Source organism: Esox lucius, chromosome 7 (genome assembly GCF_011004845.1).
Source record: "Esox lucius isolate fEsoLuc1 chromosome 7, fEsoLuc1.pri, whole genome shotgun sequence".
Taxonomy (NCBI): Eukaryota; Metazoa; Chordata; class Actinopteri; order Esociformes; family Esocidae; genus Esox; species Esox lucius.
In genome coordinates, this window is record NC_047575.1 from 1,371,824 (window position 1) to 1,395,005 (window position 23,182).

The following is a 23,182-nucleotide window of genomic DNA, read 5'->3' on the forward strand; positions in this document are numbered from 1 at the left end:
ACACCCTGAAATGTCCATTTCAAAGGCAAAACGGTAGTAGCCATGTAAGTTCCTTGCCAGTTGCTAGATTTACATTTGAGTAATTTAATTAGTAGACTCCAATAACATTTTGTACATTGATTTAGCTAGGTGGAAAAATAATCTAAAAGGTTTGTTATCCCATTAAAACTGAGGTAGGCTACAAGAAGCCGACTGTGCTTCGCCATGTTTTTTTTGGTTAAAAGGGGAAAACGTGTTGCGTTCACGATGCATTCAATTCATTTGTCAGAAAAACTATGGCCTGCCAATCAGAGACCTCATGGGTATCTCCGCTTGCAAACGCTGTAAAACGTACTACCGCAGACTGTGATTTACAAGTAAAAATTATTTTGTTACAGTTCTAGCAAAATAAGTGACAAAACTCTGAGCGTCCGTTTTTTTACATTGGCAAGTGTTATTAATGAGGTGCATGATTCCAAATATCAATTTAGTTACAATTATGCACATTTCTATACTACAAAAGTAACTATAAGTTTGCAATTGTGCAAACATTTATACAACTAAAAAACCTATGTAGCTGTTTTACATAGCTATTCTTTTTTTGAGTGGGACATTTTGTTAGGTAAAGTGGGACACTATATTATGATTAAAATGAACTATTAAACACAAGAGAAAAAAGATCCTTGTCTATAAAAATAATTTTGATGTGGCTCAAATTATTTCGATAAGGCAATGTAATAATTGCGACAGCCAGGTGGCCAGAGATTATCCAGGCAGACGCAAATCACTCTTAATGTACGATACCCAAGATAAACGATACTACCTGTAAATTAACTTAACAATGAGAATGAAGTGTAATGTTGATGACATACATTGGGGCAAAAAAGTATTTAGTCAGCCACCAATTGTGCAAGTTCTCCCACTTAAAAAGATGATAGAGGCCTGTAATTTTCATCATAGGTACACTTCATCTATGAGAGACAAAATGAGGAAAATAAATCCAGAAAATCACATTGTAGGATTCTTTATGAATTTATTGGTAAATGATGGTGGAAAATAAGTATTTGGTCAATAACAAAAGTTCAATAATTAGTTATGTACACTTTGTTGGCAATAACAGAGGTCAAATGTTTTCTGTAAGTCTTCACAAGGTTTTCACACACTGTTGCTGGTATTTTGGCCCATTCCTCCATGCAGATCTCCTCTAGAGCAGTGATGTTTTGGGGCTGTCGCTGGGCAACACGGACTTTCAACTCCCTCCAAAGATTTTCTATGGGGTTGAGATCTGGTGACTGGCTAGGCTACTCCAGGACCTTGAAATGATTCTTACGAAGCCATTCATTGCCCGGGCGGTGTGTTTGGCATCATTATCATGCTGAAAGACCCAGCTACGTTTCATCTTAAATGCCCTTGCTGACAGAAGGAGGTTTTCACTCAAAATCTCACGATACATGTCCCCATTCATTCTTTCCTTTACACGGATCAGTCGTCCTGGTCCCTTTGCAGAAAAACAGCCCCAAAGCATGATGTTTCCACCCCCATCTTTCCCCGACCCGTGCATGTTGTTACTTTATTAGGTTGTGGATATTTCGTTAGATATAGAGCCATCACACAATTGGGATGTTTTAGGAAAATCACTTTAACTCACTTTTAATAAATTGGGACGAGTGAGAGGCATGAACAGAACAATGTGTTGTATAGTTTGATTGACTGATTTGACACATACAGCTGGAAATTTTTTAATTGTAAATCTTTGTCTTAATAAAGGAAACTGCGATTTTGGCTTTTTATTTTTATACTGAATCAAAATGAACATGTTTACTGGTGTGATATCATATTCGTATTTGTAAACAATTTATTAGGAGTTGATTTTAGAATCCATTTGCCTACCTAAAAATTATAATTCACATTATTAGTATAAAGGTTGGAGTCTTGCAAGCGAACCACACGATTCGCTTGCCATGGTTAGGGCATGCTGTTGAGAAGAGGATTTGATGAGTTGATGCAACAAATAAGCGACTGATGCATTTGTCTATTAAATAAAGTATTAGAGTAAACTCTGACAGCCTATTTGCCAACTGTCATAAGATGTTTTTCTACCATGCCGTACTTCAAAACTGATTGTAACAAATAATTCTGCTTTGTATTTTATTATTTCTTAAGATAATTAAAATGCTTAAACAAATACTCTTTATTTATGTGTAGGTTATTGGTGTATTTCTTTATTATAACATCTCAGTGATGAAGTTGCTTTTAAAATCGTCATAACCTGTCATGTTAGAAAATTCTGAACACTGTACTGTCATTTAGAAAATTATTTTCAAGAACAAAAAGCATGTTAAGCGTTCTAGCTCCCCCATGTGTTTGGAATAGTGTAATCACAGTTTGACGCAATCAACCAGATGTTGACACAATCTACCTGATCTTACCGCAGTAAGAAAACTCTAGAATTAAATGAGCGACATCTGTATGTATGGCCCCCACATTCCTGTATGCACTTGCAACAACTTTGGGCATGCTCCTGATGAGACGGCGGATGATTTGTTGGGGGATCTCCTCCCAGATCTGGATTAGAGCATCAGTGAGCTCCTGGACAGTGTGTGGTGCTACTTGGCGGCATTGGATGCACGATACAAAACATCCCCAATGTTCTCAATTGGATTCAGGTCTGGGGAATGTGAGGGCCAGTTAATGGCATCAATGACTTCATCATCCAGGAACCGCCTACACACTCTGGCCACATGAGGCCAGGCATTTCCTGCACCAGGAGGAACCCAGGGCCCACTGCACCAACGTAAGGTCTGACGATGGGTCTGAGGACTTCATCCCGGTACTGATCATCAGTCAGGGTCTGTGCAACCCTCCAAGGACATGCCTCCCCAGACCATGACTGACCCACCACGAAACCGGTCATGTTGGATGATGTTGCAGGCAGCATAACGTGAACCTGCTCTCATCTGTGAAGAGAATGGGGCGCCATTGGCGGACCTGGCAATTCTGGTGTTCCATTGCGAATGCCAATCGAGCTGCACGGTGCTGGGCAGTTAGCACAGGTCCCACTAGAGGACGTTGGGCCCTCATGCAACCCTCAAAGAGACAATTTGGTCAGAAACATGCACACCAGTAGCCTACTGGATTTCATTTTGTAGGGCTCTGGCAGTGCTCCTCCTGTTCCTCCTCGCTCAAAGGAGTAGATACCGGTCCTGCTGCTGGGTTGATGCCCTTCTACGGCCCTGTCCAGCTCTCCTTGTGTAACAGCCCGTCTCCTGGTATCTCCTCCATGCTTTAGAGACAGTACTGGGAGACACAGAAAACCTTATTGCAACAGCATGTATGGATGTGCCATCCTGGAGGAGTTGCCTATGCAACCTGAATGGACTACAGGAACCAGTAGTGAAAAGGACACTAGCAAAACACAAAACTAAGAATCAGTCAGGAAGGTGTGATGGTAATTCCATCGATAGGAACTTCTAATGGAAGTAAGTACAGAGACAAAATTCTCATTGCATAATTGGCAGTTTATTTGTGAATAGTCAAAAGCTTACAAAATAAACCTCTGAGGAAAATACATATACAGTCAGTATTTAGTACAGTTAAAAGGGTGTGGTAAGATACTGCCCAGCTGTCAACAATACATAGGCAATACGCAAAGGCGGGCTGTCCTCCCCCACGTTATCCCAAGGACCTAAGGACACTGTAGGTGACCTATTCAACTCAGAAGGGACACACACCATCAGGACAAAGAACAGATACACTGATGGTTTAAACAGACAGATTGATGAATAACCCAATTATCTACTGACACCATTCAATGATGACCATAAACAAATACCAGATCCCCCTCTCCTACATCCTTATCTAAACATAGGGACTCAGTACTTTTAATAGTAACTCATTAACAGATTTAAGTATACATCAGTTCAAGAATTTCCATAACAAAGGATAAGGAGTGCACAATTGCCTGTGGTCACCACCTGCAAAACTATTCCCGTTTTGGGGGATGTCTTGCTGTTGCCTCTCTAGTGCACCTATTTTCACTTTCATTTGCACCACAACAGGTAAAACTGATTCACAATTGCTTTTGCTTCCTAACTGGACAGACTGATATCCCTGAAGTTTAACTGACTTTGTGTTATACTGTAATGATTGTGTTCCCTTAATTTTTTGAGCAGTGTAGGTATGGTGGTCGGGTGTCCACATACTTTTGGACTTTTGGACATACTGTACTTCTGGCACACAAAATGGGGCATTTCCCTTTTTAAACCTATCCAGCTGAGCCTTGTGTTAATAAAAACAAACTGAAATTTGACAAACATTTACAATGAACAACAAAAAGGTCACTTATCAAGCATTTGAATTACACTATGGACACCCAAACATCAAACAACTTCTGGTTATTCTGTTAAAATAGTTAATGAGGATGAAAAAATAGTCATAGAGGGATAGTAGACAAAACAGTTCTCCATAACTCTGAATAAACTTGTGAACTGTCTAAGACTAACCAGCCTTGAAAAATATGTTTAATAACTGCCAAATAATTTTTCAGTTATAAAAGTTTAAAGGTTTCCGCAACCAGTGGCAGGACCTTCTGGAAGTCAGAGATTCCCAACCAGTTAGAGTGTATAAAAGAACATGATGTGTGCAAAATGACGTGTGCCTAAAGCTACATGAAAGACTGCATCTTGAGGTTAGGCTGGGGCAAACATATGTACAGTTGTGCTCAAAAGTTTGCATACCCTATTTAGAATTGGTAAAACTTGGCAACAAAGAAAAAAATTAACTAACTCCTGTTCAGACGTCTGCATACCCAAATTTCTTAATACTTTAGCAACAATGACAGTATGCAGTCTTTTGTAATAGTTGTCTACGAGGCCCTTAACTTTTGCAGGTGGTATAGCTGCCCAACCGTCTAGGCAAAATGCCTCCAGGTCATGCAAGTCTTTGGTCGTCTTGCATGAACCGCATGTTTGAGATCTCCCCAGAGTGCCTCTATGATATTAAGGTCAGGAGACTGTGATGGCCACTCCAGAACCTTCACCTTTTTCTACTGTAACCACTGGAGGATAAACTTGGCCTTTTGCTTAGGGTCATAGTCATGCTGGAAAGTCCAAAAGCGTCGTATGCACAGATTTCGTGCATAAGAATGCAAATTGTCTGCCAGCATTTTCTGATAGCATACTGCATTCATCTTGCATCAATTTTCACAAGATTCCCCATGGCTTTAGAGCTCACACCCCCCCAAAACATCAGTGAACCACCACCATGTTTCACAGTGGAGATGGTATTCTGTTCACTATAAGACTTGTTGGCCCCTATCCAAACATAGCGCTTATGGTTATGACCATAAAGCTCTATTTTGGTCTTGTCACTCCAAATTACAGTGTGTCAGACGCTGTGAGGTGGGTCAAGGTGTTGTCAGGCATACTGTAATCAGGCTTTTTTGTGGCATTGATCCAGTAAAGGCTTCTTTCTGGCAACTCAACCATGCAGCTAATTTTTGTTCAAGTATCGTCGTATTGTGCTCCTTGAAACAACCACACAGTCTTTTTCCCGAGAAGCCTGTATTTCTCCTGAGGTTACCTGTGGGTTTTACTTTGTATCCCGAACAATTCTACTGGCAGTTTTGGCTGAAATCTTTCTTGGTCTACCTGACCTTTGCTTGGTATCAAGAGATCCCCGAATTTTCCACTTCTTAATAAGTGATTGAACAGTACCGACTGGCATTTGCAAGGTTTTGGATATATTTTTATATCCTTTTCCATCTTTACACTAATTGCAATTTAAAAAGACACAGGTGTGGGAAATTCACCTTTAAATGCCATTTTCACCTGTGTGTGTGTCACCTTGTGTGTCTATAACAAGGCCAAACATTTAAGGGTATGTAAACTTTTGATCTGGGCCATTTGGGTGATTTCTGTTATGATTATGATTTAAAAAGGAGTTTCGCCATTAAAATCCGTAGTATCGTATTGAAATGTTTGCTTGTCATCTTTGGCACTCTTCCTGCTTTGATTTTCGCTTGTTCTCACATTGAAATGCGTCTGGGGTGCTTCTTCTCCCGCCTTGTGGTGGTACAGTACCAGTGTCGTCTTTTTGACCAATAATATTCAATGGTTCGTCTGTTTTGACCAATCATAGTTCATAGTGCTTTCTAGAGCAGGACCAAAATATAGTATCGTATGAGTAAATGCAACTATATTTATTTTTGTGGAAATAACAGATTCCATAATGGCTAGGGACAAGTACTGCTGTTCAAGTTGTGTGTTCCCGACGAAAGCCGATAAGGCAGGGTCGTTTATTAAGGGAAAGAACAACTACCGAAAACCTGCTTTTAAGTCCCTGCAGCATGTCGCGTGTACTGTGGCTAAACAGGCTGATGACAACCCTGTGGCTGTACCAATGAACATCAGCCTGCTCCACATGAATGAAGTGGCACATAGGCGGTCGTAATTCGTTTTTCAATTTGGCTATCATGTTGTGAATAGGAAGAAACCATTCACAGACTATGGCCATACAGAAACCATACGGACATGGCATGTCGACAGTTAGTGTCATGTTAACTATCCCTGCCTAAGCGCTTGCTAGCAGTGACACACAAGAAGCCAGTCAACCAACTAGTGCAAGTATTGTATTGCGCCATATTTATGTTACCATAAATATATTAACTCAATAACTTTATTTTCATGCTTTTGTCTCATCAAATAAGCAAGTATCTTTATGAAAAAGGATTAATATTTATATTAGCTAATATTTTGATAACCATTTATTAAAAAGTAATGATGTGTTGTATCATATTTATGCAAACAGCAATTGCTTGTATCAACTCTCATGTCTTATATCACATTCAAATCTGTGGTATAAATCAATATTCTGATGATATGATATTTACATACTAGATATCTATAAAATACAATTAAATACAGTCTGGGCCAGGAGATTTCAGACCAGCTGGCCCAAAAAGGCCAGTGAGAAAAATAGTTAGCGTTGGACCCTGATTCTTGCAGACCATGTGCACCCTTTCATGGCAATGGTATTCCCTGATGGGAATTGGCCTCTTTCAGCACAATAATGCACACTGTCACAAAGCAAAACAATTTCAGGAAAGGTTTGAGGAACACAACAACGAGTTCAAGGTGTTGACCTGGCCTCCAAATTCCCCAGATCTCAATCCAATTGAACATCTGTGGGATGTGCTGGACAAACAAGTACGATACATGGAGGCCCCACCTCTCAACTTAGAGGACTTAAAGGATCTGCTGCTAATGTCTTGGTGCCAGATACCACAGCACATCTTCATAGGTCTAGTGGAGTCCATCCTTCGACGGGTCAGGGCAGTTTTGGTGGCAAAAGGGGGACCTACTGTTACGGAGCAGGCTTCCGCTCCACCCCCTCTTCGCCACTGTAGGACACTTTCACCAGAATATTAACTCATCATCCCATCATGCCGCTCACCTGGGACTGATTGCACACACACCTGCACTCACCCACACTCATCTATATAAACCCTGTTCACTCTCAAGTTCATTGCGAAGTATTGCATTGCCCCGGCGTACAATTTCTGAGCGTTTTTCACTGTTACCGACCTTGGATTGTTTATACCGACCTCTGATTGTTCTGCTGCCTGTCTCGACCCGGATTGTTCATTGGACTGTGATTCCCTGCCGCCTGTCTCGACCCTTGCCTGTGATCTACTTCTGCTCTGTGATTTTCTCCGTTGTTCTGTCTGCCCCTGATTTACCCTGCCTGTTGACTATTCTCAATAAAAGCTGCAAATGGATTCTGCTGCGTCTTCCACATCACTACACCTACACAATATAACGTAATGTAAGATGGTCATAATGTTATGACTGATTGATGTATAGTCTAATGTTTTTGGTGACAGTACATACCTTTATCTGATGGTCTTTTCACCAGTTATCTTCTTTTGTCTTGCAATTTCTCTTTAAATAAATCTGTAAAATCATGATTTACCATGCCAACATCCAGAGGCGGTGCGAGATTTTGGGAAGGCTGTTGCCTTTGAGTTTTGAATGCAAGAAAACCCTGCATTAACAGGTGTCCACAGCCAAAACCAAAAAAGTAAATTCCACTATCAAGATGTAGTCACTAGTATAAACATCCTTATTTAGTGAGGGAGCACATGGGTAGTTTTCCATAGTTTTGAAATAACTCCAGAAATAAGCAGCCCAGCACAAACCAGCAGACCTGGATTAGGTTTGTTAGCCCCTGTTGCTGATCATAGTGTTGATAACTAGCAAAGCATTTAGAACATATTTTACAGTGAATGGAGTTAGTGAAAAACCTTTGTTATTAACACTTCAGTGATCCTGCAAAAAGGCTCGATTATAATGTATACATTTTTTGTTTACATTTTGGGTAGTAATGGTAGTAATGAAAGTGAAAACACTGGTGACATGCTGCAGCACTAACTCTGTTTCAGAAATGGAATCACGCTTACTTAAGTAAAGTTCTTGCTAAAAAGCTAGTTTTCTATTATTTCCAGAGATGGGGACAAGTCACACATGGTCAAGTCCAAGCAAGTCTCAAGTCTTAACCATCAAGTCTCGAGTCAAGTCTCAAGTCACAGTTGAGATAAATCAAGCAAGTCAAGTCAAGTCAAGGGTTCACCCTAAGCAAGTCAAGTCGAGTCCTTATAAGTTTCAAGTCAAGTCAAGTCACAGTACTAAAGAGATGAACACACACACACTGTCCTCTGTTTCTGACGTACGCTCGGTGCAAAGCTTGATTTCAAAATCAAATATTTTTCTCCTCCGTGGTACAGTTTTTTGGGGGGACGAAGCGGAGGGATCTTGAATCAGCCTGAAAGGGGTTGTATTCGCTATAACAACCGCCTGGCTATACCTTATCCCGCTTATTACATAGCTACCTACCAAATAAATCAATAATTTGATAAAAAATATAGATTTCAAAAGGAATTTATTGATTTAAAAACGATTGTATTGCTTCCTCTGAAAAAAATAGTCCGTTCCGTCTCTGGTTAGAATCCTGCTGCGTCCATAGCAACGCGCTGTTTTTCATGGCAACGGTCTGTTATCAAGAAATAACACGCATTCTGCACTGGAATTCAGCCAATCCATGTAATAAGGGCTAATATTAACAACCTTATAAACTAATTATTGTGACTGAAAAACTGCCTAATATGTAATTACGCTGTAATTATTCTTGACTGTATGAGTAAAAAAAAAAACTCTTCGAAATGTTTAGGTGCTAATCACATCGGCGCCTCCATGTTAGCCTTTCATGCAGTAAAGTTAACTGTTATGGTGTAAGCACAATGCTTTTTAGTTTCCACACGCAGTCCACAAACACTTGAAAATGCGCACATTTAATACAGACATCATGTGACTCGAGTCCCCCACCTCTGATTATTTCTCAAATGTATTTTATTTATAATGCGAGGTTTGGCCCTGTGAATTCTGACATCTCTGATACATATGATAGGGAAGTGGTCACAAATATTTAGTGGTAATACACCATTTGCGTTCTAGGCAGAATTGCAAAGAAAAAGCCATATCTCAGACTTGGCATATAAAATGTAATATTAAGATGGGCAAAATAACACAAACATTGGACAAAGGAAGAACTCTGCATAGATGTCTAGCATCTCGGAGTCACCTCTTCACTGTTGATGTTCAGACTGGTGTTTTGTGGGTACTATTTAATGAAGCTACCAGTTGAGGACATGTGAGGCATCTGTTTCTCAAATTAGACACTGTAATGTATTTGTACTCTTGCTCAGTTGTGCCCTGGGGCCTCCCACTCCTCATTCTATTGTAGTTAGAGACAGATTGTACTGTTCAGTGAAGGGTGTATTACATATCATTGTATAAGATCTTCAATTTCTTGGCATTTTCTTATGGAATAGCCTTCAAATTTTGAAACAAAAATAGACAGATGAATTTCTGGCCATTTTGTGCCTATAATCAAAGCCACAAATGTTAATGCTGAAGACACTAAACTAGTCTAAAGAAGGACAGTTTTATTGCTTCTTTAATCTTTAACAGTTTTCAGCAGTGCTAACATAATCACAAAAGGAAATACTAATTTATCAGTTAGCCTTTTAAAAAGATCAACTTGGATTAGCAAACACAGCGTGACATTGGAACACAGGAGTGGGGGTTGCTGATAATGTGCCTCAGTACTGCTATGTAAATACATTGAAAATCAGCCATTTCCAGCAACAATAGTCACTTAAAACATTAACAATGTCTACACTGTATTTCTGATCAATTTGATGTTATACTAATGGACGAAAAAATGGCTTTTCTTTCATAAACAAGAATGGTAGTGTATTTTCACATTTTTGTCTGATTTGACTAGGTGAGTAGCTAATAGCTAATCACACTATCACGTGGATTTAGGCAAGTAGGCATTCAACACAATGCATTTAGGCATGTAGACATGGTCAAGACAATCTGCTGAAGTCTTGACCAAACATCAGAATGGGGAAGAAAGGTGATTTAAGTGACTTTGAACGTGGCATGATTGATGGCGCCAGACGGGCCGGTTTGAGAATTTCAGAAAGTGCTGATCTACTGAAATGTTCTCGTACAACGATTTAGGAGAATGGCCAGACTGGTTCGAGCTGATAGAAAGGCAATTGTAACTCGAAATAACCACTCATTACAACCAAGGTAGGCAGTTGAGCATCTCTGAATGTGCAACATGTCGAACCTTGAAGTTGATGGGCAACAGCAACAGAAGACCACAGCAAAGAACAGGAAACTGAGGCTACAATGAGCACGGCCCACCAAAATTGGACAGTAGAAGATTGGAAAAACATTGCCTGGTCTGATGAGTTTCAATTTCTGCTGCAACATTCAGATGCTAGAGTGAGAATTTGGTGTAAACAATATGAAACCAGGGATCCATCCTGCCTTGTATCCTGCCTAGTATTAACAGTTGTTTTGTCTGTTCTCTGTGTCTGGTTTAATCTGTACACTCTGTTTTTCTGACCCTAAGCCGGCCTGTGGCATAGGCGAAATAGGCAAATGCTAGGGGTGCCATCCATCCATAGGAGCGACCCCAAATGAGTTCTTTTTTACTTTTACAATTTTTTTCTAATGCATTTTTAATACTATCAATTCAAAATATTACAAAAAATCAGCCCCCCCCCCCCCCACTCTCATAGTTAGACTCACCTGATTGTGGGGGATGGGCAACTTCAGTTATCTGAAGTAGTAAGTGACACTGAACGTGAAGCATTATAAATAAGCAAGAAAAAGAAAAGAGGAAAAACAGTATAAAGACAGAGGTAATGTGATGACTTCATAGTTTTATAATTGCCTAGTAGTCATCGTTGGAGAAGTGTTACTACTAGCTAGATTACTTTGGATGATACTAGTAACTTTCGCTAATACAGTGGGGAGAACAAGTATTTGATACCCTGCCGATTTTGCAGGTTTTCCTACTTACAAAGCATGTAGAGGTCTGTAATTTTTTATCATAGGTACACTTCAACTGTGAGAGACGGAATCTTTAAAACAAATCCAGAAAATCTAATTGTATGATTTTTAAACAATTAATTTGCATTTTATTGTATGACATAAGTATTTGATCACCTACCAACCAGTAAGAATTCCGGCTCTCACAGATCTGTTCGTTTTCCTTCATGAAGCCCTCCTGTTCTCCACTCATTACCTGTATTAACTGCATCTGTTTGAACTCGTTACCTGTATAAAAGACACCTGTCCACACACTCAATCAAACAGACTCCAAACTCTCCACAATGGCCAAGACCAGAGAGCTGTGTAAGGACATCAGGGATAAAACTGTAGACCTGCACAAGGCTGGGATGGGCTACAGGACAATAGGCAAGCAGCTTGGGGAGAAGGCAACAACTGTTGGCCCAATTATTAGAAAATGGAAGAAGTTCAAGATGACTGCTCTGTGAATCTCCCTCGGTCTGGGGCTCCATGCAAGATCTCACCTCGTGGGCATCAATGATCATGAGGAAGTTGAGGGATCAGCACAGAACTACACGGCAGGACCTGGTCAATGACCTGAAGAGAGCTGGGACCACAGTCTCAAAGAAAACCATTAGTAACACACTACGCCGTCATCGATAAAAATCCTACAGTGCATGCAAGGTCCCCCTGCTCAAGCCAGCGCATGTCCAGGCCCGTCTGAAGTTTACCAATGACCATCTGGATGATCCAGGGGAGGAATGGGAAAAGGTCATGTGGTCTGATGAGACAAAAATAGAGCTTTTTGATCTAAACTCCACTCGCCGTGTTTGGAGGAAGAAGAAGGATGAGTACAACCCCAAGAACACCATCCCAACTGTGAAGCATGGAGGTGGAAACATCACTCTTTGGGGATGTGTTGTAGAAATGTCTCTAACCAATGTATTCTCACTGATTAAAGGACTGAGTACCCTTGTTCAAATTAGAAAAGGAATGGGGGGGATCTGGTATTTGCCTAGGGGAATCATTGACTGGTATCAGCAGATGAAATCGTTACTCTTTAACTGTATGACTCGTCAGGGCATCTATTGTCTGTCCAGATGCTGTAAGAGCTCTTTAGAGTTCAATAGGTTACCCATATGGGGGGAGGACAGTGGTTCCCAACTCCGGTCCTCGAGTACCCCCAACAGTACACATTTTTGTTGTAGCCCTGGACAAGCACACCCAATTCAACTCAATGAGAGCCTGATAATTAGTTGACAAGTTGAATCAGCTGTGCTTGGCTGGAGCTACAATGGAAATGTGTACTGTTGGGGGTACTTGAGGACCGTAGTTGGGAACCACTGTAATAGAACAAAGGGAAAATGTTCTGTTAAGTTAAGACAGCATCTTGCCGTACCCCTTTTTCCTTTATAAATATGAACTGTTCATGTATTAAGTTAGAGACTCCTCGGATGATTATGTTTGTAAGCATGTGACGCGTCTCTCTATTTGCAAATAAATAAATGATTAATTGTGCCAAGATAATTTTGTCTCTGTACTTCATCCTTTAATAGTTCTGATCGATGGAATTGCCATCACAGATGCTTTTCTGCAAATGGGACAGGATGACTGCACCGTATTGAGGGGAGGATGGATGGGGCCAGGTATCACGAAATCTTGGCCAACAACCTCCTTCCCTCAGTAAGAGCATTGAAGATGGGTCGTGGCTAGGTCTTCCAGCATGACAACGACCCGAAACACACAGCCAGGGCAACTAAGGAGTGGCTCTGTAAGAAGCAGCTCAAGGTCCTGGAGTGGCCTAGCCAGTCTTCAGACCTGAACTCAATAGAAAATCTTTGGAGGGAGCTGAAAGTCCGTATTGCCCAGCCCCGAAACCTGAAGGATCTGGAGAAGGTCTTTATGGAGGAGTGGGCCAAAATCCCTGCTGCAGTGTGTGCAAACCTTGTCAAGAACTACAGGAAACACACAATCTCTGTAAATGAAAACAAAGGTTTCTGTACCAAATATTAAGTTCGGCTTTTCTGATGTATCAAATACTTACGTCATGCAATAAAATGCAAATTCATTACTTAAAATTCATACAATGTGATTTTCTGGATTTTTGTTTTAGATTCCATCACTCACAGTTGAAGAGTACCTATGATAAAAATGACAGACTTCTACATGCTTTGTAAGTGGGAAAACCTGCAAAATCGGCAGTGTATCGGCTTGTTCTCCCCACTGTATAAATAGCTAGCTAGCTAGAGTTAATGTCAATTACTTTTACCTTACTAGATTCATTAGGAAATGTTGGAAAAACTATTAAAGTGTTTGTGAAATTATCTAACCTATAGCATAATTTTGAGAAATACACTTTCTTTCAAGTGTGCTGCACGAACCATCCACTGTCTACCTCAAGAAACCAGGCATGGGCCTAAATTCTATTAACATCTTAGCTAGTCTAGTTAGTCAATGTTAGCCCTGCTTGTAAAAGCCAATTAAAATGATTTCTTTTCCCATCCCCTTTTGTAATTAATAGTTGTAAGCCTTAGCATTATCATTATTGATTATTCTTAAGTCTAGGGTCGTGGAATGTCACCTCGCTGGCGGGGAAGGAGCCTGAGATTGTGCGTGAGGTTGAGAGGTTCCGACTAGAGGTAGTCGGGATCACCTCTACGCACGGCTTGGGCTCTGGAACCACACTCCTTGAGAGAGGATGGACTCTTCACCACTCTGGAGTTGCCCATGGTGAGAGGCGGCGGGCTGGTGTGGCTTTGCTTATAGCTCCCCAGCTCTGCCGCCATGTGTTGGAGTTTACCCCGGTGAACGAGAGGGTCGTTTCCCTGCGCCTACGGGTCAGGGAAAGGTCTCTCACTGTTGTTTGTGCCTACAGGCCGAACGGCAGTGCAGAGTACCCGACCTTCTTGGAGTCTCTGGGAGGGGTGCTGGAAAGTGCTCCGACTGGGGACTCTATCGTTCTACTGGGGGACTTCAACACCCACGTGGGCAACGACAGTGACACCTGGAGGGGCGTGATTGGGAAGAACGGCCCCCCTGATCTGAACCCAAGCGGTGTTCAGTTATTTGACTTCTGTGCTAGTCACAGTTTGTCCATAACGAACACCATGTTCAAGCATAAGGGTGTCCATCAGTACACGTGGCACCAGGACACCCTAGGCCGCAGGTCGATGATCGACTTTGTTGTCGTTTCATCTGACCTGCGGCCACATGTCTTGGACACTCGGGTGAAGAGAGGGGCCGAGCTGTCAACTGATCACCACCTGGTGGTGAGTTGGATCCGATGGCGGGGGAGGAAGCTGGACAGACTCGGCAGGCCCAAGCGTACTGTAAGGGTCTGCTGGGAACGTCTGGCCGAGTCTCCTGTCAGAGAGATCTTTAACTCCCACCTCCGGCAGAGCTTTGACTGGATCCCGAGGGAGGCTGGAGATATTGAGTCCGAGTGGACCATGTTTTCCACCGCCATTGTCGAAGCGGCTGCTCGGAGCTGTGGCCGTAAGGTCTCCGGTGCCTGTCGAGGCGGCAATCCCCGAACCCGGTGGTGGACACCGGAAGTAAGGGATGCTGTCAAGCTGAAGAAGGAGTCCTATCAGGCCTGGTTGGCTTGTGGGACTCCTGAGGCAGCTGACAGGTACCGACAGGCCAAGCGGACTGCAGCCCGGGTGGTTGTGGAGGCAAAAAACTCGGGCCTGGGAGGAGTTCGGTGTGGCCATGGAGAAGGACTATCGGCTGGCCTCGAAAAGATTCTGGCAAACCATCCGGCGCCTCAGGAGACGGAATCAGTGCCCTACCAACGCTGTTTACAGTAGAGGTGGGCAGCTGTTGACCTCAACTGGGGATGTCGTCGGGCGGTGGAAGGAGTACTTTGAGGATCTCCTCAATCCCGCTGTCACGTCTTCCATTGAGGAAGCAGAGGATGAGGGCTCAGAGGTGGACTCGTCCATCACCCGGGCTGAAGTCACCGAGGTGGTCAAGAAACTCCTCGGTGGCACCGGGGGTGGATGAAATCCGCCCTGAGTACCTCAAGTCTCTGGATGTTGTGGGGCTGTCTTGGTTGACACGCCTGTGCAACATCGCGTGGCAGTCGAGGACAGTGCCTCTGGGATGGCAGACCGGGGTGGTGGTCCCTCTTTTTAAGAAGGGGGACCGGAGGGTGTGTTCCAACTATAGGGGGATCACACTTCTCAGCCTCCCCAGGAAAGTCTATGCCAGGGTTCTGGAGAGGAGAATACGGCCGATAGTAGAACCTCGGATTCAGGAGGAACAGTGTGGTTTTCGTCCAGGCCGTGGAACACTGGACCAGCTCTATACCCTCTACAGGGTGATGGAGGGTTCATGGGAGTTTGCCCAACCAGTCCACATGTGTTTTGTGGATTTGGAGAAGGCATTCGACTGTGTCCCTCGCGGCATCCTGTGGAGAGTGCTTCGGGAATATGGGGTCCTGGGTCCTTTGCTAAGGGCTGTCAGGTCCCTGTACGACCGAAGCAGGAGCTTGGTCCGCATTGCCGGCAGTAAGTCAGACTAGTTCCCTGTGCATGTTGGACTCCGGCAGGGCAGCCCTTTGTCACCGGTTCTGTTCGCAATTTTTATGGACAGAATTTCTAGGCGCAGCCAGGGGCCGGAGGGTGTCAGGTTTGTGGGGATGAAAATCAGTACCTCCAAATCCGAGGCCATGGTCCTCAGTCGGAAAAGGGTGGCTTGCCCACTTCAGGTTGGTGGAGAGTGCCTGCCTCAAGTGGAGGAGTTTAAGTATCTAGGGGTCTTGTTCACGAGTGAGGGAAGGATGGAACGGGAGATTGACAGACGGATCGGTGCAGCTTCTGCAGTAATGCAGTCGGTGTATCGGTCTGTCGTGGTGAAGAAAGAGCTGAGCCGCAAGGCGAAGCTCTCGATTTACCAGTCAATCTACGTTCCTACTCTCACCTATGGTCATGAGCTTTGGGTCATGACCGAAAGGACAAGATCCCGGATACAGGCGGCCGAAATGAGCTTTCTCCGCAGGGTGGCCGGGCGATCACTTAGAGATAGGGTGAGAAGCTCGGTCACCCGGGAGGAGCTCAGAGTAGAGCCGGAAGATGATGGTATGGTATGATATGGATTATTCTTATATGTATTATAGCAAACAGCATGCTACAAAAGTGCTCATTAAATACATGTTTGTGCACCCAAGATTTGACGGTACATGGCCCCATCCATCGTCCCTTTGATGCGGTGAAGTTGTCCTGTCCCCTTAGCAGAAAAACACCCCCAAAGCATAATGTTTCCACCCCCATGTTTGACAGTGGGGATGGTGTTCTTGGGGTCATAGGCAGCATTCCTCCTCCTCCAAACACAGCGAGTTGAGTTGATGCCAAAGAGCTCGATTTTGGTCTCATCTGACCACAACACCTTCACCCAGTTCTCCTCTGAATCATTCAGATGTTCATTGGCAAACTTCAGATGGGCCTGTACATGTGCTTCCTAGAGCAGGGGGACCTTGCAGGTGCTGAAGGATTTCAGTCCTTCACGGCGTAGTGTGTTAACAATTGTTTTCTTGGTGACTATGGTCCCAGCTGCCTTGAGATCATTGACAAGATCCTCCTGTGTAGTTTTGGGCTGATTCCTCACCGTTCTCATGATCATTGCAACTTCACGAGGTGAGATCTTGCATGGATCCCTAGACCGAGGGAGATTGACAGTTCTTTTGTGTTTCTTCCATTTGTGAATAATCGCACCAACTGTTGTCACCTCCTCACCAGGCTGCTTGCCAATGGTCTTGTAGCCCATTCCAGCCTTGTGTAGGTCTACATCTTGTCCATGACATCCTTGGACAGCTCTTTGGTCTTGGCCATCAATCAATCAAATGTATTTATAAAGCCATTTTTACAACAGCAGTTGTCACAAAGTGCTTTACAGAGACACCCGGCCTTAAACAACAGTAGTGTTGGATTTCAGTGGCTAGGAAAAACTCCCTAAGAAGGCCGTATATTAGGAAGAAACCTAGAAAAGGCCCTAGCGCCAGCTATTTGTTTAGAGATTCTAGGCACAATTAAAAGGCCTGCATCTTGCGATCGTAGGTTACGTGTAGTTATGTATGGCTGGATCATTTCAGCAAGGTAAGTAGGAGCAAGTCCATGTATTGGTTTATAGGTTAAGAGTAAAACCTTAAAATCAGTCCTAACACTAACAGGCAGCCAGTGTAAGGACACTAGGACAGGAGTAATGTGTTCACATTTGTTTGTTCTAGTTAGGATTCTAGCAGCCGTGTGCAGCACTAATTGAAGTTTATTTATTAATTTGTCTGGATAACCAGAGAGAAGAGCATTGCAGTAATCTAGTCTAGAAGTAACGAAAGCATGGATAAATTTTTCTGCATCAGTTTTTGATAGAAAGTTCCAAATTTTTGCTATGTTTCGTAGATGAAAATGTTTCGCCAAGGTTTTTAACAGTTTTTTGGGATACGACCATGCAGCCGTCGAGGTTCACAGTGAGATCTGCTAACAACGCTCTTTGTTTTTTGGGTCCTAAAACGAGCATTTCTGTTTTCCTTGAGTTTAAGAGCAAGAAATTCTCTGTCATCCACTTCCTAATATCTGCTTCAATAATCATCAAAATTAAAAGAAATAAACACTTGAAATATATCAGTCTGTGTGGAATGAATGTATACATAATACAAGTTTCACTTTTTGAATGGAATTACTGAAATAAATCAACTTTTTGATGACATTCTAATTATATGACCAGCACCTGTATACACAGGGCCCAATTGTAAAAGAGACCTTGGTCACAGTCTGTGTTCCTTGTTGAAATAAAGGTTTAATAATTATGTCTGTACTGAGGTAGTCCATACTATGGCAAGAAAAGCTGAAATAAGCAAAGAGAAATAACAGCGCATAATTTCTTTAAGATAAGGTCAGTCAATCCAGAAACTTTCAAGAACTCATGAGGACTGCCACATGAAAGGCAGACCTAGAGTTACTTCTGCTGCAGAGGAAGAAGTTGATTAAAGTTACCAGAATCGGCGGTTAACTGCACCTCAAAATGCAACCTCAAATAAATGCTTCAGAGTTCAAGTAACAGACACATTTAAGTTGTTCAACTGTATCAACTGGATACTGTTCAAAGGATACTAAATGAATCATGTCAAAATGCTTTGAAGAAACCACTACTGAAGGATACCAATAAGAACAGACTTGCTTGGGTCTAGAAAATGAGAAATGGACATTATACAGGTGGAGATCTTTTCTGACGAGTCCAAATTTTTGGTTCCAACTGCCATGTCTTTTTGAGAGGCAGAATGGGTGAACAAGTGATCTCCACGTGTGTGATCCCCACCGTGAAGCATGATGAAGGTGTGATATTGTGGGGGTGCTTTGCTGGTGATTTATTTTAGAATTCAAGGCACACTCAAACAGGATGGCTACCACAGCATTCTTCAAGGATATGTCATCCCAGCTGGTTTGCACACATCCAAGATGTTTGATCAAGGGGAATGATGGTGTTGGATCAGATGACCTGACCTCTGCAATCACCCAACCTTAGCCCAACTGAGATGGTCTGCAGTGAGTTGGAGCGCAGAGTGAAGGTAAAGTAGCCAACAAGTGCTCAGCATATGTGGAAACTGTTTCAAAACTTGGCTACTTTGAAGAATCTAAATGATAAAATGTATTTTGCTAAATTTAGCAAATTGTTGGTAACTAGCGGATTCCATATGTTATTTCATAGTTTTGATGTCTGATGTATTTTGATGTCATTATTATTCTACAATGTGGAAAATAATAAAAAATACATAAATTCCCTAAATGAATAGGTGTGCCCAAATGTTTGACTGGTACTGTATTTGAGATAAATTCAATGCTACAGATCTCCTGAAGCATAAAACATATACAGCAAACTTGCAAAAATGTAAAAGCTTTAAGATTCACACCTGAAACAATTAAAACTCTGAACCTTATGAATTAATTATACCAAAAGAGAGTTGTTTTATACCAGGAAATATCGCTTTAAGTATGGTCACTACACAATATAGCATGATCCGACATGTACTGTATGCTTATAGCTAGTGAGAGATGCAAGTCGAAATAACAAAAGTTGTCATAATGGGATGCAGAGGATAGTCAAGAGCATACCTTGTACCCCATGTTGTCCCGCGGTGAAGCGTGCTGTCTCTGTTGCCTAGTTACCAGATTCCTCCCCCAATAGTCGATAGCGCATCTCTACATGCGCTATCGAGCGGCGTCTGGCTGGTAATCTACAGATAACACATCAAGGGAAGAACAGAGTCTGAAAAGATAAAGATTAATTGGCAGTGCTCTAGATAGATATAGCCTTGCCCATACTACTGAATGAGCCTAGTTGATAGAGAAAGAAAATAAGAGGTTTGTGTTTACAGACCTGCAGTGATGCTCCTGCACAAGTGCTTTCCTCTTCCTCTGCCTGCGCAGTGAGGTTAGGCTACGGAGGCAATAGCCTACCACAATCGATGTTTACGGTTCTAACTCAGATATAAACCGCCATTATAAGCCATTAAGCCAACCGTCCTCTGCTGTTTGATGTTATCCACTCGAATGTGGGTTGTCATACAGTAGGTGTCTTTGCACAGTGTCATTTGGCTAGTGATACGACGATTAAGACAAAAAAGGTCTGAACAAGCGAGGTCTCCGCGCTGCGGCAATGCAACTTCCATCTGCGCCGCCGTGAGATCTCAGAAGCAGCTGCGCAGCTCAGCCAAGGCACGCAACCCATCTCTCTGCAGGGGGACGACAAAGACAAAATAAGACAGAGGGAGGGGTGAGCGGAGCACCAGCATGAGCTAAGTCAGTAGTCTTTCTTTTTTCTTTGAGTCCCACTCCATAGTGTAGATATACCCAATGAGAACACTGACCACCACAGCGATGTCACGCGCATGCTCAGTTTTAGTTTCAATCACTTTAAGGTTTATTTGTCAAAAGCACCGAATAACGCAGCGTCATCCTGTACAATGAAATTCTTATGACATGCCACCCAACAAACTACGTAGTTAGAGTTAAGAATTGTACATAAGCAAAAATATAGCTAGACAGAAAATAATAATAAAATAAAGCAACAATATACATAACACTGTACACTAGCAGCAATTAAAAAAAAGAGTACTGGTAACTAGCAGCAATCTGGGTGGTATTTTGATAGAGCAGCAATCTGGGCAGTATTATTGATATAGCAGCAATCTGGGTAGTATTATTGAACATTTAGATGAGAAATGGACATTATGGCAGTAATATACATAACAGTGTGACCTACAAGCAATTGATTGAGTTATTGAAATATTAGATACTCATGAGCAGGGGCGATTCTAGGGTCAGAGCTTTAGGGGTGCTGAGCACCCAATGAGCCCCACTGCCACCACACACCCTCTTTTCACACAAAAACAAAAAATATGTCTATTGAAAAATAACTTTATCATTTTAACATTGGTTCAACTAACTCCAAAATCCCGAGTTTTCTTTTCTTTTTTTTTGAGACCTTTTCATAGCACCAGCTTAATTGTGAGAGTTCACACAGCCCCCCTGTAACAAACACAAAACCTTCTTCACTCAGCTGGTTTTCCTGACCGTTAACTCCATGTGCCTCCTTTTGTATCAACAGTCATCAGATTGGTTAGATTAGATTCAACTTTATTGTCATTGAACAAAGTAACAGGTACTTGGACAACAAAATGTAATTAATCTTCTGTAAATTATTTACAAATGGCCATCTGTAACATATCTGGTTGCATGCATGTCTGGACTTTCATAAACCAATATAAGTCATCAATAAATAATAATAAAACAGGCTTCACATCAAGAGCAAAAAAAAAAAGAAAAAAAAGAAAACCATAAATTCCCTCTCATCCCTTATGGACTCTCCCTGTTGTTTTCCTCCTCCTTTATTATGAAAAAATGTGGTGTAAAATAATGTTACAAAAAGTAAATGTAATATAGGCTACTAAATGCCAATAAATTAGTATAGGAGTATGAGTAGTTACTGTTTTGCTTGCCACTATTCTCTATATGTCAATTTATTGTTGTTATTTCCTCACCTGGTTCTTCCTGCATGCTCTCCCTTTCCCTTTCTCCTTCTCCATCTCCCTCTCTTTCCCTTGGCACTGACAATCAAATACAAATATATTGTAAGCAGGAGAGTTGAGGTCAGCTTGTCATGTCACAAAAATGTTATGGAGACCATTTACAGATTCTAAGGATATGATCAAAATGCACACAGATGAGTGTCATTTTAAATGTCTTTATTATTATTATTATTGGGCTTAGAAACTTTTTTAAATCACAAATTTCTTTGTGGGTGTGAAATAAATAAAAAAAATAAAAGCAGGGGACCATAGCCTAGATAATCTGATACAACAACAGATAGCTGGTTTGCATTATCTGTTACTTTAGCTTAACACTTTTCAGAAGAACAAAAAAAACAAAAAACAAGACAGAGGTCATTATGGACTGTCCCTAGTCTCTCACCTGAATCTGTCTTTTTTCTTTTAAAGAACTGTCGTATGTCCATTGCTCACTGGTAGGCCGCACACACACGCACAGAGAGAGAGAAAGAGAGAGTAATGCTAGGAGTTCAGCCTGGTTCAGGTTAAATCCTCTGTGTGTGAGGAGTGAATAAATACAGCAAAAGAAAAACATTAAACTGTATTTTATTGTCTAGTTTGATAGTCAGCCACAACTGAAAAATAACAGATATAAATCTAGGAATGAATAACAATTCATTTAAAAAGCCACAGTGAGTGTTTTCACACATAGGCTACTGTTGGTATACAGTGATATTTTTGTTTTCACTCTGGTCCAAATGCCAGGGCTTCATGTTTCCATGACGACTGACCAGAAAAGACGCACCTGATGTCATGTTTACATGATTCCCGATTGTTAAAATGAGTATCAAATTAACGATAAACTTTAACAGAGACACACGTACGCACTACACAGGTACACAGTTCATTTTTCGCGCTGCTGTTTTTGTTTCACGCTCTAGCAGTTAATAAACAGAACTGCATGCGTCTTGCGGAAAAACATTGTAACCGGCGCTACTTCTCTCCGTTTATGACTATGGACAAGTCACCCAGATCCTGTGCTACTCCACAGCGGCGGCGACCCGCTGGACTAAAATAGTCCGAAAATAAACACTTATTATAGGTGTACCGTGATTCAGGATACTGACTCCAGTACTCACCGATATGTTTTCGGAATCGGAACAACTCTAGGTAAAAGGAAATAAGTGTGAGACACAGCTTTGGAGCAACTTAGTTGATTCACAACACTACATAACGGCTTCTCACTCTGCGTGTGTTTCTCGCGCTGGATGACGGTTGTGCTGAGCGGTGCAGGTACAGAGGAGAAGTAGAAGAGAAGAGGATGACACCATTTGCTAAGCGGGGATGTTTTCATTTTCATCCTTAACACATACATTTTAAACCACAAACTACGGAGTATGTTTTGGACGTTATTTAACCTTGTCAAAGACGAACAAAAATGTTAGAATAACTACATTTCTTACTCCAAGTTTTAGGGGTGCTGAGCTCCTTTTTAGGGGTGCTGAAGCACCCCTAAAAAGGGGCTAGCCTCGCCCTTGCTCATGAGTGCAATAAGCTTAAGAATGATGGCATAGCATACGTAGTGAGAAATAACATTTACACACAGCTTCAAACATATCAAGAAGATAATGTGATCACACACATAAAACTTTACATAGCAGCAGTTTAAAAAGAGTTCTGGAGATTAGCAGCAATTTTGGTAGTAGAATTGAATATTGTAGAAATGGGAAGTATG

The 23,182-nt window shown here is 41.9% G+C and overlaps 1 protein-coding gene across 8 annotated transcripts in view; it reads right to left on the bottom strand.

Annotated features, from left to right (window-relative positions):
• st6gal1 (ST6 beta-galactosamide alpha-2,6-sialyltranferase 1) overlaps positions 1-22,889 on the bottom strand; it is a 177,040-nt gene extending 154,151 nt beyond the window's left edge. For 4 of the 8 annotated variants that reach the window (XM_034293324.1, XM_029120799.2, XM_029120800.2 and 1 more), the window contains exons 1-2: positions 19,779-20,235; positions 19,514-19,635 (exon numbers count right to left, since the gene is read on the bottom strand). In XM_034293324.1, coding sequence (XP_034149215.1) covers positions 19,514-19,525 — 12 coding nt within the window. In that variant the 5' untranslated portion in view covers positions 19,526-19,635; positions 19,779-20,235. Of the gene's footprint in view, positions 1-19,513; positions 19,636-19,778; positions 20,248-21,441; positions 21,465-22,586 lie in introns of those variants that run through there. The other 4 variants (XM_029120794.2, XM_029120795.2, XM_029120796.2 and 1 more) reach the window with 4 other exon arrangements.
• Positions 22,890-23,182: the final 293 nt, after the last annotated feature.